General features: G+C 43.4%; 1 protein-coding gene across 1 annotated transcript in view; it reads left to right on the forward strand.

Annotated features, from left to right (window-relative positions):
* Positions 1 to 16,263: 16,263 nt before the first annotated feature.
* The window catches only part of LOC144820205 (G-protein coupled receptor 54-like), a 773,746-nt gene continuing 770,732 nt past the window's right edge, over positions 16,264 to 19,277 (forward strand). The window contains exon 1 of the mRNA XM_078677813.1: positions 16,264 to 16,612. Coding sequence (XP_078533939.1) covers positions 16,264 to 16,612 — 349 coding nt within the window. The remainder of the gene's footprint in view (positions 16,613 to 19,277) is intronic.

Below are 19,277 nucleotides of genomic sequence, written 5' to 3' on the forward strand. Positions count from 1 at the left end.
AGGAAGGCCAAGTCTGAATTAATTCAGGCAGTCAAAGAGAATACTGTCAAAATTTAAATTAAAGCCAGGAGAACACACTACAAAGAAACTATGAAATGTGCAAAGGAGGAGTGGGATTATGAGAAGTGGGCTAATCTACCTTCTGCACTAAGATACTAACAGCTAGATTCATCAAGCCGAAAACGGCTCGCAAAGGGCCAGATTCTGAGAATCTGGCCCTTTGCAAGCGCAATTTTTGCATTTGGGATTCATCATCTCAAATGCAAAAATGGCTAATAGCAAATTCGCAAATTTGCGAGGAATAACATTTAAGGAATCTCTATTTGAGATTCCTTAAATGCAATTCATTAACCATTTTTAAATTGCAAAATCGCAATTTTTGGCCGCTATTTACCATGAAGTCTGACTTCGTGGTAAATAGCGAAAAAATAGAATAAAGTACTTTAGTGCATTTTTCTCAGTTGCTTGTTACACACACACATGTGCTTTGGACATGTATGTGCGCAACACCTGTGTACATTTGCTTTTCAGGGGTGCTACAGGGTGTCCTTTGGACAACCCTGGCACCCTTGAAATCGCATCCTTATTTGCGATTAGCAAATTGCTAATCGCAAATAAGGAATAACTCCCCATTGATTCCTATGGGCCTGTAGGCCCATAGGAATGAATGGGAAGTTATTCTTATTTGCGAATAGCAATTTGCTATTCGCAAATAAGGATGATGTAGGAATCACAATATTTTGTGCCATTCCTACATGAATCCCGTTTTGCAAGTCCTTAATAGCGATTCCTTAATGATCGCTATTAAGGACTCGCAAACTGGGACTATGATGAATCGAGCTGAAAGATCCCTGGGAGTTCTGGGCAATAAAAAACAATGGTTCGGGGGAACCCAAACAGCCCATTGAATCAAATATAGCACCCGAAGTTTGGGAAAACCACTTTCGGGTTCTGTACCAAAGTGAGGACCAGTCAAATGCTCCTGAGTTAATGAGGGCACAGCCTGTTTTTAATTTACATGTTGAGACAGAGGCTGATTTCACGCTTACTGAAGTATCCAATGCAATCTCTAAATTGGCCTCGGGCAAAGCCCGGCCTAGATAAACTTCCATGTGATCTTTTTAGGCAGGAACCGAGGATATGGGGACCATACTTCCTGATCCTTTTTAATGCAATCCTGGGAGGTATGATGGTGCCCTGCACTTGGCTGGGGGCGGAAATAGTCCTTATTTTCAAAAAGGGTTCTCCTCTGCTCCCATCCAACTACAGGCCCATCAGCCACATAGATACCCCACAGAAGATCTTTGCCAGGTTAATCCTGGATTGATTGCAGGATTGGATAGAGGAGCACTCAATCCTAAGGGCCTCATTTATGAAAAGTGACGCATCGCTGCGTGAAAACAGCGATGCGTCACTTTTCACTGCGCCCTCCTTGCGACATGATTGATGCGTCATTTTTATAATATGACGCATCATGTCGCAAGGAGTTACAGATACGTCAGTATTTCTGACGTATCTGTAGGCGCAAAAGTGACGCAATGCTGGAGTGTGTCACAAAAGTGACGCAACTTCAGCAATGCTTCCTTTCACATGGGGAAAGCCCCATGTGAAAGGGCTTGCATCAGTCTTATGCCTGCTGTGAGGCAGGCGCAAGATTTTGACGCAACAGCGTCCTAAAAGTGACGCAGTGAAATCTCATAGATTTCACTGCGTCACTATTACGAGGCTTTTTGCGGGGGAACGCCCCCTCTGCATACATTATACCTGAAGCAGGTATAATGTAGTGCAGGGGTTTACAAAGTAACGCATCTGCTTAGATGCGTCACTTTGTAAATAGTGCGCATCAGGAGGCATGTTTTACGCCGCCGATGTGTCACAAAAAGTGACGCATCGGAAATGCGCAAAACTGACGCAAGGCCTCATAAATGAGGCCCTAAGACCTTATCAGGTGGGGTTCAGAAAGAACACCTCTACTATGGACCACATTTTTCGTTTATTATTATTATTTTGGAAAACAGTAAATATAGAGGGTGGCAGCCTCTATATGGTGTTCACGACCTCCGCTCGGCCTTTGATTTAGTCCCACGGGCGAAACTATGGATTGTCCTCCTCGAACTGGGCATACCAATCCCACTGCTGACAATATTGATGAGGCTTCACGAGGCGAATTTCGCCCAAGTCAGATGTGGGAAAAATGGTGCTTTGTCGGCGAGATCCCCCGTTGACAGGGGGGCAAGGCAGGGCTGCGAGCTCGCACCGACCCTGTTTTGCCTCTATGTTAACGGGGTAATCTCGCACCTGAATCGATTGCAGAACAATGATGCTCCAAAGTTGACGGGTAGTAGAGTCCCTGCCATCATGTTTGCTGACGATACCCTATTGCTGTCTAAGTCCCCAATGGGGATCCAGCGTACATTGGATGGTTTTGATGATTTTTGCCGACTGAGGGGCTTGGAGATCAATTCACTTAAAACGAAATTCATGATTTTTAACCCCCCAGTAACTACTCGCCCAAATCCAAGATTGGGTGCATCAAGCCTGGAAAGGGTATCGATTTTTGACTATCTGGGGGTTACCCTAAATGAGGATCTGACGTGGGGCCCACAGATAGTCAATCTCAATTAAGGCTGTCCCAACTTGCTGGTGGCATCTTGAAACTATCTAATACTTCCTCCAACAAACCGGTTGCCCCACCCCTGGAGGTATATAAGACGCAAGCGAGGGGTTCGATCGTCTATGGTGGGGAGTTATGGGGTTACTCACTGAAGACTGAATCAATTAGGACTGAAAATAAATTCATAAGGCAGCTGCTGGCCCTACCTTCTAGCACTCCTCTTCTGCCCTTAAGGCTTGACTTAGGACTTAGGCCTATTGATGAGGTGTTAGCGCTTAAACCCCTAAGGTTCTGGCGCAGGCTCTGGGTGACCCCTGAGCTTGCAAATTACAGACAGGAATTAGCTGAATTATTGACACTCCCTGGGGCTGGGAGAATTCCCTGGATCAGATTCATAAAGAATGAATGTTTAAGGTTAGGGTTGCATGCTCTGTGGACTGACCCGGGGAACGCTGCCAGTAGGATCACTCGAAAAAACCTTACCAAGATTTATTATGAAAATAATCACACTGCTACTTTGTCCAATTCTGCAATCGGTACCCTAACTGCTTCGTTTTTAACTATTAAAGACTTTTATACATTTGAAGAATTCCTGGATGAAATTTATCCTATCTTGGCAAGAAAACTGTACATACAGTGGAGATACGGGGTTTTACCCCTTCGAGCTTTTGCCAACAGGTGGTCTCCAGCAGGAACTGAAAAATGTCCAGGGTGTAACTGTGATAGGGAAAACTATCTCCAGGTTCTATTCTTCTGTCCAGCCTATGAAAAGTCCAGGAAGTACTGGCGTGTGCCCCTGTGTAAAAACCTGGGATTCAAGTATTGTATGCATGCTTTTGGAGTCTTAAACACAAACACAACTAGACCAATTGTTTTTGCAGTGTCACAATTTCTAACAACAATGTGGCGCAAGCGAATGTCTCTAATTAAAGCATTAGGAAAGTGATACATAGTTACTATATCACGGACATGCTGACCCTTTGTATCTGTAATTTTTCTTGCTTGCTATACTGTATGGCATCTGTAACTGCTGAGACTGTATCTTTTTTCTTTCTGATGCATTGAATCAAATTTCACCCTTGAATTACTGTTGTTTTTATACATTGTGTATTGTTATGAAATTACTGTTTTTTATATATGTGTATCTTTTATGGCATTTGGCCGAAGTAAAGATTTCATGATGATGATGATGTAAGTCACAAATAACATAAGAAAATTCTCGCAATTGGTGTGGGAAAGAAATGTGCAAGGGGAAATGCAGTGTTTAATGGGAGAAGATGACCGGATTAATCACTTGAGCAACCTCTATGACAGCAACAGGTTAGATGAGGATCTGGAAAACATGATTAAGGTTGGGGAAGAAATAGAGCTACATTTCTCTTTCCAAAATATAAAAGAAACCATCCAATCTCTAAAATTAATTAAAGCAGCAGGGACAGACAATATACCAGCAATTATATTAAAAAATGAAGTGGATTGGTGTGCTAGCCTTTCAAATGTCATCTTCCGAAATGTCTTCACTTCTGGGATTTTCCAGGATAGTTGGAAAGGGGCGATAGTCAGACCAATATATAAAAAGAAAAATGGCACACAGCCCCAGAATTAGCACCTTATTAGCTTGCTGGATGTGGGGCGGGAAATATTTTCAAAGATACTGCTAGGCATAAAAAAGGCCTGGGTAGAGCAGAATAACTTAATTCCGTCAGTGCAAGGTGAAGAGGGCCACTCAACAATAGACCATAGCCTTAGCCTATGGGCAATGGCAAAAAAGGTAACTGAATTACGAGGCAGATTGTTCTACTGTTTTGTCAATTTACGAGCCGCCTCTGACATGGTTGATTGTAAGTTACTGTAGAATATGTTGGGCGGCTTGCTATCAATATGGCAGGACTCTCACTTATTCAGGAAATGCATTTTCAGAACTGGGGCAAGGTAATCTTAGACACACTTGGGAACATATCAAAGAAAATACTGATAAAGAATGGACTACCCCAGGGCTGCATTCTGGCCCCTCCATTGTTTTCATTGTTCCTGTCTGACTTACCAAATATTTTACGTAATGCTGGGGGTTTAACCCCTAAGATGGGGGACCCACATCCCAAGTTTGCTATAAGCTGATGATTTAGTGATAGTGGGCATGACAGAATTGAGTTTGCAAAAGAAACTGGATGTCTTTTATGATTATTGTTTAAAGAAGTGTCTCATTGTCAATTTGGAAAAGACTAAAAGAATGACACTGGGGAAAGGAAAGTGAACTTTTAACTGGCAATTGGGAGAGGTCAACGTTGAGGTGGTGGACAAAATATAAATATTTGCGGATGTGGTTGGGTACCAAATTAAATTAAAGCAACCATATATAATCACAAAAAGCAAAGGCACTTTCCACAGTATGGGGCCTAAAACAATTCAAGCAGAAATATGGAGGCCCGTCTCTGCACCCAATTTTATCAGCCTTTAATCCAATGGTCCGCCCACAATTCCAATACAGAGTGGAGGTACTATCTTTTGGCGGTAAATTGGATTGGAATCTTGAGGAGGGCAAATGTGTGAAACAGCTCCTTGCTCCCCTCCATCAACTATGATCCAGGCCGTGAAAATAGAATGCTAACTTACAGCCTGGAACTATCAGGGATTGCATGCTACATTACATTTTTGGCAGAGACTAAGGGGCCGATTACAATGTCATTCGGAAAGGCTCTGAAAGGGATTCGGTTTTGCAGAATCCGATTCGGAACCCTTGTTTCCAAACAATTCATACACATTTCCCAATGTCCGATTATGGTGCCCGGAAACTGTCCGAACAGTCCGAATTGGTTCCAAAAGGCATTCGGACAGCCTGAGTCTTTAGGAGCCGATTCATACAGCTCTATGGACATGGTTTCCAAACAAGTGATTACAATGACCAATTTGGACAGCCATCTCGATTCAGTCATCCTGACACAAAACGGCTGTTGGAATCTGTATTGGAGGCCTGTTGTGGGCCCCCCTTCTCCCTGAGATGTATGAATGGGACCTGTGGGGGTACTCAAGGGATCCCTCTTCCCAACCATGTACAATGTGGCAGGCACCATTGGGTCCCCGCCACAGGGTGCAAGGTTTTCCCCAACAATCCCTTTTTTTCAATGGGAAGTCAATGCGAGCACGACCGAACGATGTTGGGAAGCATTGTAATTGGTCGCCTGGACTTGAAGGACCCGATTTGTTTAGAAACGAGTCTTTTTTTATATTTTTTTTATTTGTTTTAAATAATTCATAAATGCCACCAGAAATTGTCAACTCTAGATGGGCTTTTCTCCGGGCCACTAACACGGGCTAGCTGTTCCAGCCCTGGATCCCGTGGATAGCCAACGGAGATCACCCAGAGGTAGGTCGTTTCCTTATCCCACTCCCATTCATGATGTATCGTGTCCCTTTGGGAGGACAGGACCACTAAACCTCTTGCATAATCATTGGACATTTTGTATACCTTGTCCGTTATCTCTCAGACCATGCAGTTAATTGGGACCAGATCTTAACAGTACTTCCCCTCCACACAGTAGGTCTAAACGACTAACAGCCATAATATTCTTAAGACAGTTTGCAAATCGAGGAGGACTTACAGATTTCCACTCCCTGCAGATCTCCCTTCTGGCTATAACAATAACATAAAAGATAAACTGTGATATGCTGTTACTAACATTATAGTCCAGGAGGAGACCAAAAAATATCAATCTGGGGGAACAAGTGATTGGTTTTGATAGAACCTCTTCTAGGAACCCACAGACCTGGTCCCAGTAACTGATGATTTCAGGGCAGTCAACAAACATATGTCTATCATCTGCGCCTGGGGACCTGCATCTTGAACAGACATATTCTTCTGCCAAAATCCTTGACAATTTCGCAGGAGTCCAGTAAACCCTATATCCTGTGAATAAATGGTTCCTTCTAAGGTTAGATGGTTTTATGATTTTTTGGGAAATTGTGAATGAGTCTGTCCAAACCTTCAGCATCTCTTCAGAGTTTTGAGTTACGAGGTTATCCCAAAGCTTGATGGTTTCAGCTCCTAGTTCCTCTTTCGCCCCCACCAATGCATTGTACCAAAGTGACACCTCTCCTTTCCTTCTGTCCCCCTATTATTAAATTCCAAAATCGGGATCGCGTCCTCATTAGCCCAACACTGGCTACCCCACCAAGAAGACAGCTGATAGAATTTGAACCTGGAAATGGAATCCCCTGTTAAATTTGAAAGAGATTCCCAACTTAATAGTTCGGAATTATAACACAGGTCCCCCCACTTGGTTAAACCTGCAGCTCTCAAAGGAAGAGCCAGCCGATCTAATAGGCAGTCTGGTGTACCTGGGGAGTCCCATATGGGGGCTTGCAAATGATAATAGGGTATGTCCAAAATTCTATGGATTGCCTTCCAGATGTTAAGTGCTGTCTTAAGAAGCTTCAGGCGAACCTTCTTAAAAAACTTCTGGTCCCCAAATTTGTAAAGAAAAAACTCTAAACCTTGTGGCAAGTCTGATAGCATGGCCTGGAAAAGTCTTCCATGTGAGGAAGAGTCTAATTTGTTTGCCAGGAGTCTGAAATTCTTAAATTGAAAAGCATAACAATAAAAAAGTAAATCAGGAAGAGCCAATCCGCCCAGTTTCAGCCCCCTTCTTAATTTCTGCCAGGCAATTCTAGGGGACTTAGCCGCCCAAATAAAAGAACCAATCCTTCCTTGAAGGTTAGAAATATCTTTTTTATTAAAGTGTAAAGGAATAGAGTTAAATAAGAAAGTAACTTTTGGTAAAATTATCATCTTGACTAGGTTAACTCTACCATAGATGTTAAGAGGTAGAGTATTCCATCTAGTCAAGAGCTTCCTTATATCCTTAACCACCGTTTGCCAACTGGTTTTAGTGACATCATCTAGATTATGAGTAAGCTGAATTCCCAGGTATCTGATTTTTGATTTGGCTTCCGGTATCGGGGCCAGGTTATTCCAGTTCATTATATCTGTCTTGTCCTTATTGATCCTATATCCCGAGACCGTGCCAAAGTCCTCAGCAAATTCAAATAACCTAGGGATAGCCCGCTCAGGATTAGATGTGTAGAGAAGCAGATCGTCAGCATAAAGTGCTGTCTTAAGAACCAATTCCCCAGTTTTGAAAGGTAGGATCACTGGGTCAGATCTCAGGGAGCAAACAAAGGGCTCAATATAAATATCGAAAAGGAGAGGGGACAGGGGACATCCCTGCCTCGTTCCCCTCGAAATGTCCAACCATTCAGTCAGGCTACCATTGACTAATACCTTGGCTCGGGGGCCCCTATACAACGTATCAATCCCTCTAATAAATATATCTGGAAATCCAAACTTTGCCATGGCTTTCCATAAAAAGAGCCAATTAACCTGATCAAAGGCTTTTGCAGCTTCAATCGCAACAATGGCCAGCGGCAGCCCCCTCTCCATTGCCATATCCATTGCTCCTACAACTTGAAAAGTAAGTTCGTTCAGTTGACGCCCTGGTATGAACCCCCGCTGATCAGGGTGAATGATGGACTTAATTATTTTTGCCAGTCTAGACGTTAGGATACCTGAATAGATTTTTAAATCCGAATTAAGAAGTGAAATGGGCCTGTACGATTCTATATTTTTGGGGTCTTTATTGGGCTTTGCTATCAGAGTGATGGTTGCTTCTGACCAAGCAGCTGGGGTGCCCTCCCCCTGTATAAAATTTTTATTAAGTAGTGACAATAATGGAGCTAGGATTTCTTCCACGTTGTCCTTATACAGCTCTGTCGGCAATCCATCCGGGGCCTTATTCCTAGCCATCTTTTTCAACTGGGCCCGTACCTCTCCCTCAGTAACCTCTGTAGCTAAATATTCTTATCCGATTCACTCAACTGGGGTAACTCTCTCATGGCCCACCAATGTTCTAGCTCATCCGCCCCCAGACTATTCTGCTCCTGGTATAATTCTTCCATAAACCCTCTGGCCTCTCTCCTGATCTCAGCATCTTCTATTAAGGGCAAACCTGAATCCCGCTGGATTAGCGTGCTAATATTATTCCTACTCCTCTCCGTTCTAACTTTCCAGGCGAGAAGAGAGCCAAACTTCTCTCCATATTCAAAATTTCTGAGTTTACTCACTTCCCACCTATCCTTGTTTATTTTATCCGCATGTGCCTTAAAACCTATCTGTAACTCAAACAGCTCTTTTTCGAGTTGTGGGATCCTACATCTATCTTCCAATACAGCTAACTGTAATTGTTGTTCTTTTGTTTTGATCAATTCAAGGTCAAATCTGTCTTTTTCTTTCATAAGTTTTCTCTTTAATGCCATATGCGACCCAAGAATGCCCCTTAAAAAGGACTTAAGCGTATCCCAGACTATTTGTTCTGGAGCTGTACTCGCATTGAATAAGAAGAACTCCAACAGGCTTCCCTTAATTTAACTTTTATTTTCATCATCTAAAAGGATCATTCTATCCAAAGTCCATCTATATGATGACGGGATGACTTTGAGATTAATTTTTAGCTCAACGACCGAATGATCAGACAGACCTACAGGAATGTAGGATACTGAAATAATATCTGACAGAAAGGCTTGATCTAAGAGAAAGAGATCAATTCTAGAGTATTGTTTATATTTCTTACTGTAGAACGAGTATTCCCTAAGATTCCCTTGCTTAACTCTCCAAACATCCTGTAGGTTAAAGTCTTTCATAATATTCTTCAGGGCTGACAGGGATTTGTTAGGGTAATTGTATTTTGCCTTAGAGGTGCGATCCAGATGGAGATCCAATATGAGGTTAAAGTCGCCTCCCAAAATAACTGGAACTGTGTGCTGTATCATATACTCTTCTAATTTTTGAAGAAACCCGGGGTTGTCTTCATTGGGACCATAGTAAACAGCACTTAAGAAGGTGAAGCTGCCAATAGAAAGGACTGCCACCAGCCATCGCCCAGTCTGATCAGTTCCCAAGCTTTGCACCCTGATACCCTTATTTGCCCTCACAATAATAGCTACTCCTCTCGTAGAACCCTTCTGCTTAGAACACAGGATTTCCTGAACCCACCTAAGTTTAGAGAAAACTTGACCACACGCTTCTGCTTCAAGGTGGGTTTCTTGTAGGAGATATATATGCGCATCAGTGTTTTTTAAGAATTTGCATACTCTTTGCTGTTTCTTCTGATTCCCTATCCCATTTAAATTCCAGGATAATATTTTATTACTAGCTGCCATAGCCAAACCTGTTATCTAGTGTAGCTATAGCTCGTTGTGACCTGCGTTGACTTTCTAACGTATCAAAATAAAAACTTCTGGCATATGAGGACATTTTTAAATGTTTTACCCCCTCCCCCCTGAAACCCCTCCCACCCCACCCCCCGAGGAACCCTCCCTCCTTGTTCTTGTTCGGCGTGTCCACGCCCTAAAGAGCCCCCCCACCCTAGAAACACCAGACCTACCTGAAAACGTTTACTTTCCCGTGCTCTATATATTTGACCTTAACTATTTAGATCCCCCCAACCACCAGCATGCAGCTTCATTTTTATTTTTTTATTTTCTTCCCCCTTTTCTTCTTTTTTTGCCCCTCTTTTCCCCTTCTTTTCCCTTTTTTATTTATTATTTTCTTTCTTTTTCTTCTTTCCCATCTTTTTCTTTACTCCCTCTAGTTTAGTGCTTTACCGTACAAAAACAACAACAAAAAAACCAAAAAAAAAAAAAAGTACCAACCCCCCCATCCCTGTTTTACTCATTATATACAGCTGGTGACTATGTGCCCAAGTTAGTACCTCTTAACTATTTTCTCATTTTATCTAGCAATTCATCTACTTCCTCAGGGTAGTTACAGTTATGCATCTTATTGTTCCACATTATTTTTAATAAGGCAGAAAATTTCATTTGAACTTGAGCTCCCAGGGAACGATGTTCAGGCATCCTGGAGCCCAGCTCCCATTGCCTCTGGGCCGTTTTCCCCCCTATGTCAGATCTAATTTGATAGGGATTGGCACAGTAATGAAGAGAAGATCGTGCAAGACACCTACTGAGGATTAGTTCCTTAACCGTATATGTCTGGAAATAAACCAAAATCTTTCTGGGGGCTTTACGGTCCGGATGTAACCTAAAAGGGTCTCTGTGCACACGCTGGATCTCAGCTTCTAAGTCTATATCTGGCCGGTCCTTTAATATGTCCTCCCGTAATAGCCTGCACACAAACCCCTTAATATCCTCCACTTCTGCCCCTTCTGGGATCTTAAGTATTCTTAAATTGTTTCGCCGACTCTGCATTTCCAATCTCTCCATGTCCATTGTGAGTTTACGGTTCTGTGCCTTTAGAACATCAATGTCCTTAGAATTTTCCAACGATGTTTCTGAAAGCGAGGTTACTTTACTTTCTAACACACTGGTTCGAGCTGCTATCCCCTCCATTTTGGCCTCTAGATTATCAAATCTATAATACAGCCCTCTCTGGTTACTCTCAGAGGTTGCAAACTTATCCATCAGGTCCTCCCTGAGAGATTGAAATAAGCAACCAAGTCTGTCCCTCTCCTCCCCACCTACAGCTTCCTCAAGCCTACCTCTGGTGTTTAAGATAGAGTCATGTGCAACACTAATAGTACTAGAAGTACTAATAGAGGAAAGAAGGGGGTAAGATAGAGGATCAGGTGGGGCTGTATGGGGGGTTTGAGAAGTAGTATGGCTCCCTGAATCCGGTAAAGTCTGGACTATGGATAATGCTGTAGGTGGAACAGGGGCCGAATTTGCTGAGACTAATGTTGTGTATGGGGTGGGAGACCCTTGTCTGCCCAAAGAAACAATGTTCGAGACAGGATCACGTTCTGGGCCAGTAGATACAGTAGATTTTAATCCTTCCATATTTGTAGTCAGCTCCAATACGGCATACCTATTTTTCAAAGGTAGAATAGACAGTGTGGGGGGGACAGACACCATGTCCGATTGGTTAGACCCCTCTCCTACCTCCACCACTCCATCTAAAACTTCACCCTCTTCTTCAGCTGCCTCTATGTTGGTATCTAAAGCTCTTACTCCTGTCCCTCCACCTGATTTTTCAGAAGGGCCTTCCTTCGAGTTAACTGCCTGCTCCATAATCTTGAAGTAACTTTTGAGCGAGGGGGTGCTTCTCTGAGCTAGAGGCTGCTTATTACTCTTCACAGTCCCCCCTCTCTAAACTCCCCCTTCTTCTTTTGTTTATAAGGGGATAACGGTGTTGGCCCCTCTCTTACAACTGTCTCCCCTGAGTCCCAGACCCCCTGCCTCCTCAGGTCCTGTTTTGACCTTAACTGATACCGATTTCTTGTGCCCACAGCTCTAACACCGGATGCTAGCCCCTCAGGCTGTTTTGACCCGATAGTAGGACCCCCCTCTGTTATGTTATGTTATGTTATGTTAATTATTTATTTATAGAGCGCTCGTACGCCCACAGGCTTCATGGCGCTATTGAAACTTTAGAACACAACACAGCTTTGAGTACTTAAGCAAGAATAAGTCAAATCCTAATTTAGTTGCAATAAGCTTGTCTAAAGAGCAGAGTTTTAAATGCCTGCCTAAAATCAAGAAGATCCCTACTCTGTTTCAGGGTTAACGGCAAGGAGTTCCATAGGAGCGGAGCGAGATATTGGAAGCTACTGCCGCCCTGACGCTTTTTCCTGTATGCTGGGATTATCAGTAGCTCTTGTTGAGCAGATCGAAGGTTTCGTGGAGGGATATATTTGCAAACTAAATTCCGAATAAATTTCGGGCCTTTGCCCTGCAAGGCTTTAAAGATAATGCAGCCAGCTTTAAAGCTAGCTCTTTGAGCCACTGGTAACCAGTGGAGTTTTTCCAACCCTGATCTAATAGATTGCCATTTAGGTTGTTTAAAAATGAGCCTAGCTGCCTGATTTTGGGCATATTGCAGTCTCTTCATCTGCCCTACAGGAAGGCCAAGAAACAGGCTATTGGAGAAATCAATCCGTGATAAAATTAAAGCAGCAATTGCCTGAATCAAGGCTGAGTGAGTTAAAAATTGGGAAATTTTCTTTATCTTTCTCATTTGAAAGAAACACGTTGAAACTACCGTCCCTATATGATTTTTTAGTGAGAGCTCCTCACTGAGGGTCACCCCTAAACTTTTAACTGTGTGGGATTTAGTAGGTGGAATACCCATGTTAGGTGGCCAGAAGTGGGGACCCCAACTAATCTCGCTCTTCCCGGGCAGGATTAATTCCGTCTTGCCCGGGTTGAGTTTGAGATAGTTTAAGTTCATCCACTTCTGGATATGAGACATGGTGTCCTGAAAGTCTGCCACAGCAGTAGAGGAGTCTAGTGTAAAGACCAATTGCAGGTCGTCTGCATAATTGAAGATTGTAACTTTGTGATTTTTCAGGGAGTACAGTAGAGGACGTAAATATAAATTAAAAAGGAGTGGGGAAAGAGATGATCCCTGAGGGACACCACAGGTGGAAACAATTTTTGGAGCTGTAAATGACCCTAATCTGACTGACTGGGTCCGTTCTGAGATGAAAGACTCTAGCCAGCTCAGAGCCGTGCCCCTGATGCCGGCCTGCTCGACACGGTTGACAAGAATGGTATGGTCAACCGTGTCGAACGCGGCCGACAAATCAAGGAGCACCAGAGCCTGATGGACGTCTCTGTCCCTCTGTGTTCTCTGTAACAGAAACTACTAAGCTGGCACCGGTTTGGCAGGATCGATTTGCAGCTTTTTTCAGAGCATCTGCCTCCATGCAGGCCCCCGCTCTTGAAACCTCCTTACCGGCAGCTTCACTCTTCTGTGCTTTCAAGAATGAGTAAGAGCCCCAACAGACAGGACCTTTCACACGAAAGATGAGTGCTCCTCTCGAGCGCTGCCAGTGATTCCTGCTGTAAAATAGCCCTCCTTCTGTGCTTTTGGAATCGGCAATCGGTGGACACACAACAGCCTTCAGCGAACAGCGGCTGCCTCCAGCTCGACTCTGCTCTCCTGTCTCCAGCCGAGCGTAGCGCAGAACGTGATGCCGTGGCGTGATCCCTCAGGGTCCGTGTCCGGGTCCTAGTGCCCTGGAGCGTTTTTTGCCGGGAGACACAAGATCGAAGGAAAACAAACTAAGTGTTTGCGGAATGGAAAAGCAAACCAAATGTTTTCTGACCTCACCGTTTAAAGCTCTAAAAATCAGCCTCTGAACTGGAGAAAATCCATCGTAAAACAAGTTGTGGTGTTCAGGCGAGGAGCTCCGCAGCAGCCGTTAGCCTGCCGCCGCCATGTTCCTCACAGAGTATATCGTTTAGAAACGAGTCTGATACCAATTCGTTCGGAACACTTTCCTAACAACATTGTAATTGGCGCTGAGGTAGAGAAGGGACCCTTTAAAATATCTCACCTACGTAAAAGAGAAATAGAGGAAAGTGAATTGAATTGGGCATCCAAAGTTAGACATTAGGTAGCTACAATTTGCGTTAAACTATCGCCAGAGCCAGAACAATGGAAGTTAGGGCAGCAGATACCCAAACAGGAGCTATGCGCTATTATAATTAAAAAGGCTTGAGGAGAAGATTCTTTTTTTCTTGGGAGCAAATCGTCCACCCAGTTCCTGGTAAAAGGCGAACAATGATCATATATTCCCTTACATTGAGACCCTACCAAGTCCTATGTTTAGAAACGTAGTACTGAAATTTTGAGTTGGCCTCAACCCGTGTAATGCGGACAGGAAGATAAAAACTGCAACGAGAAATGAACTGGAATTGTTTACATGTGGGCTACAAGTAAAATACAGTGGGCCACATATTTTGTTGGACTGTTTGTGGTTCGTAGATGTACAGAAGGAGTTTTTAAAACCTCTTTTTTTTACTTATAAAATTATTAATAGGGATCAAGCTCTTAGTCTGTTCATAAATATGAGATTTTTAAATGTTGTTTGTGCAATAGGAAGATTTTTAATCGCAATACAGGAGTCTCTAAAACAACTGTTAATATAATTTTAAATGGGCGAGGGGGTTGAAATTAGATTCTCCCAATTTCTGATGCCGCTTTGGAGTCTCTGTATGAATACAGAAATGTACACTTTAATTGAATTTAATTCTTCCCAAAACTAGTCATGAGTTAAGACCTATTTGATATAGAGTGGCAGTGCTCCTATTGTAAGTTTTATGTGGATTTTATTGTGCTTTGTTCTATTCTTATGGTCGCACTATTCGTATTGCTCATATTTTTACCTGTATGTTTTTATTGTTGCCGACTTTTATCGTTATATTAGCTGAATAAAGTATATTAAATTGAACTTTGTTTTTATTTTGCTAATATGGCTTTGAGCCGTGAGCCGAAATAAAGCTTATCTGGCTGATAGTTGTTAACTGTTTATGAACGAAACCTACGAGAACCGTTGTTAATAAACCACATAGAGAGCTACTCAATTCGTCTCTCCTTGCTACATAATGTGTCCTTCGTGCCGCATAATGAAATAAATCCTAGCACTTAATGTGAGCCTCCCTTAATGCATATTTCGTGTGGTCGTAATAGAGCATATCTCTTCGGAAAGATGAGTGAATTCAATTCACAGTACCTAGTGGCGGAATTGTGATCTGAGATAACTAACAAACGTAAGGTAGAGAAGACGGTACTGCATTTAGGCATTGTTACTAGTCTGTCCAATAAACCTATACCATGTACGTTAAAGCGAAGTAAAAATATACTCCGGGTGGTTAATATTTAACAATTCTGATCTGTGCTTCTACCCTCTAAGCTCCACTGCACTTGCGAAAAAATGTCCATTAAAGATGGAGTAGAGTAGCCAATTAAAGCCGCCCTTTGATTGGCTGGAAGTTGAAAAGTGGTCTATTACGAGCAGCCAGACGTGCAACGCAGAGGAAAGCGGCAAGATAACTCAATTACCACGTTCTCACATCTCCTGAGAGAGAGACGCATGAGGAGCTCATCCCACGGCCATGCACTTCAGCCAGGCTATTGAGCGGGAAGCCTTGCTGGCTGCAGGGGCCAGGTCGGGGGCTCCTGGCTGCTTCTCTTCTGCGCTCACATCCAACGCTTCGCCCTAGATTTCGCACCTCATCCTCTCGGAGCCCCCATTTTGTTAGCGCTAGGTTCGGGCTATATAAGAAAAGCGCCAATGAAAAGTGAATGTTTAAGGGCATGAAGGCGTCAAGCGTTGTGCGATTCTACATCGTGATTTAGAAGCAATGAAGGAGGCGTTCAAGCAAGTCAACTTTCAGTCCGTGCGCAAGAAGTGAGGTGGGAACGCAGCTGACCACGCCGGGCTTGGAGGGAGAGCTGCTGACATCTCTCGCTGTGTCTGGAGCGAAGTGCGCACTGCGTGGGCTGCTGTAAAACAAGATGTTCTGGGAATGCCGGAGGTGGACCTAAGGTAGAGTCGGAGCTGTGAACGTAGCCATTCGAAAACTAGCTGGAATTCATTTCGAGAGTCTCCAACGGATGGGTAATTTCCCTCTTTTTCTCATGCTGCAGCAATGGATGTAAAGCAGACAGACTAGCAACAGGTGCTTCTTGAGAAAAGTAATGTGCAGTACAAACTTTAAAGGGATGGGCACGGTTTGCTCTTGAAACAAAGATGTGGGGCGCCACGAGCCACTTGTTGTCTGCGTAGCGTTTGCCCACCGGCGAGGCGCTACGTCAGCCTTTGGTCGGACCCTTTAGGCTCCGGGGGATGAGAATGGATGCGGCAGGGGGTACCGTGCTGCCCACTCCCTGGAATTCATCGTCACATCTTCACGTGCTCGAGTCCTGCGGCCCGGACTTCAACGCCTCGAGCGGCTGGTTGGAGCAGTCAGTGGATCAGTCCGATAGGGGGCGGTCTGCGTTGCCCCTGCCCCTCTCCTGCAGAGATGGAGCCCCCTCCCCGGCAGCAGCAGCGGCGCAGAGCCCCCCGCTGCTGGTGGACGCCTGGCTCGTCCCACTCTTCTTCGCACTCATCATGCTGGTGGGGCTGGTGGGCAACTCCCTGGTGATATACGTGATCTCCAAGCATCGGCAGATGAGGACGGTCACCAACTTCTACATAGGTGAGAGAACAGCTCATTCGCCGGGGGTTCCCTTCCCCTGGACCGCACCTTTCTGTAATGTTCTAAGACACCTGCCTGCTCGTAGAGACCACCCCAAAATCAGGGTTGTATAATTCGCATAAGTAATTGCAAGATAGCGCTCCAAGTATGTGTGCAAAGGTGTCCCAGTTGTGTTCCATTTTCTTTAGTGACTTGGGTGGTTATGTTCGCGAATTCCAATCTGAGTGTGAAAATTCATGTCAGTCATTTAAAATTCGAATTTGCACCTTTAAATGCTTTTTCTGACACGTAAACAATTATAGCAGTCGGAGAGCTGCTTAGGGGGCGGGGGGGTTAGAGGCATTTGAGGACAAGGTTAACTTTAATGCTACAAACTTGCAGGTAGTATTCAGTGGGCCAGATTCCCAAAACAATGAAAATTTAATCGGGTAGATTTACTTCTCTTCTTGGAGCAAATATACATTTTAAAAAATTGTAATTCACAAAAAACTAGTCCTACTGGGAAGCTGCACGAGTCTCAGCTTTCCAATAACACCCCTATGCATAAACACATCTGCAAATTCAGCAGGTGTACATTTACATAAGATTATTTTTTAAAATGTCTTTTCTATATAGGAAACATTTTTTTTTAGTTTGCAACGAGTTCCCTTTGGATTTTAGTGGACTTACTCCAACCAATAATACGTGTAATTCTTAGAGCATATCCAGAGTGTGGATATATTTATTAATACCCACAGGTTCCCAAGTTTGTAATTTTCCACCTAAATTCTGAGGCTGAATTTCAACATGGACATTTCACTCTTGCGCCATATCCAGTCCTAATAAAAAAGGGGAACTAACCCCCATAGTCTTATCCAAATTATATTTCAGACATTTTTGCAATTTGCAGACAATTAATAGAATACGCCTTGGAAGCACTGACAGGTATAATTTTCTAGTAGTTCTGGAATTCTATAGTAATTCAAGCTATTTATTTTTATATGCATAAATGTAACACTTATATTTTATCACTTTTATGGGTGGCGTCCTAGTGGAATTGTACTTGCTAGCTTTATTTTTTTTCTCCACGGGAACATTCTTTTTACCTTTGGAGTACGCCCTATCCATAGCCCCCAACAATTATGACAATGGTCATCCTCATTCTCACCCTGGATGCATTTACATTTGCTCTTAATGGGAGTAAATCTTCGTCATTAACTCAGTCCTCTCAATGGAAATAGGGAAGTGCAGCTATTTAGAGTACTTACTTGCTTGCTCCAGAGAAGTACCACTACTACAGAAGTGTGGCTCACTGGTTAGAGGAGGCAGACCTGGAAGCAGAGGTCAGCCCGGGACCAGGGTTCAATTCCCGGCTCGGTGGTGTCTTGAGTCCTAAAATGTCCATGGGCTCGACAATTCTCGCTCCGGTGCCTACTCGATTCACAGGTTCACACTCTGCGACTCTGGGCAATAGCTTGCTTATTCTCCACAACGGCCCCTCGCGGCGGGATGCCTGGCTTTCACCTTGCGGATACCCTGCCGGGGTTATCTCACAGGGGAATACCAGGACGGGTTCCCTAAGCAAGCGCTTAGAAACCGCTCGGTGATTTGCGCTATATAAATTCCTGTACATTTACATTTACATTTACTCTCCCTTTGAATGTATTGCAGCAGTGGCGCAGAGTGAAGATACTCTACCCTTTAACCTACTCAGAGCATCTGGAGGGAACACAACTCACAACGAGGAACACATTTTCTCTAACAAAGCATTCTCATAACAATATTAAATCTGTAATAAAAGATGTGTGTAGTTTTTTTCTCACCTGCAAATTCTTATATTTTACATTCAAAACGTGGCATTATGCTGAGTTCAGGGCATTTGTGTAGCTCAGTTAAATCTTGGTCTGCAAAGACATTTGTGATTGGATCCTATATGTGTAGATTTTGGCGGACATCCAGTCGATTTGTTGGAGTAAGATACTTTTGCGCTGAAAAAAAGTTTTGTGAAGCAGGTTTGTGAATAAGCATGCCTTACTCCTGTTAATTCGAGAGTATCTCCCCACTAAATGTGGAGTACATCAATACTACTCAAAAGAAATACTTTGTGAATAATGCCTGGAAATCAATTCATTTCAAGAATAATTCACTCTTAGCAAACACATAGTCAAAGAATGATCTTTTGTAATTTGACCCCACAGACTTCTGGCTGAGTTTTACATAACATTGTGTTATGTCCAGAACTTGTCAAAGAATTCTAGAAGAACTCCTTAGTGGAATCTTTTACAACACTGCAGTAGTACCCACACATGTGTCTGTATCTTGCACACACTAATGTATACATGCGCATATTTCATTGTTTGAGAACACAACGTATCAGTGCTGTTCTATGGAAACATTTCTTTTACTTCACCTGGGAGAATGATTTTTTCTATGTAGAAACCACTTTCTCTCAACCACTGCAGTATTTTGGTTATTCCCTCTCCATTCCCAATCTGGATGTGTGCTTACCATTGAACTTGATAGGAGTCAATCAATCAAACAGCATTAGTAAAGTGCAATATTGTCACTCCTAGCTGCATCTAGGTGCTGTGTGTCCATCGAAGAGCCGGGTCTTGAGTCTCTTTTTGAAAGCTGCCGGTGAGGAGGCTGTACAGAGCTGGAGGGGAAGGCATTTCTAGGTTTTGGC

The sequence above is a fragment of the Lissotriton helveticus genome, chromosome 2_1, assembly GCF_964261635.1.
Source record: "Lissotriton helveticus chromosome 2_1, aLisHel1.1, whole genome shotgun sequence".
Classification (NCBI taxonomy): Eukaryota; Metazoa; Chordata; class Amphibia; order Caudata; family Salamandridae; genus Lissotriton; species Lissotriton helveticus.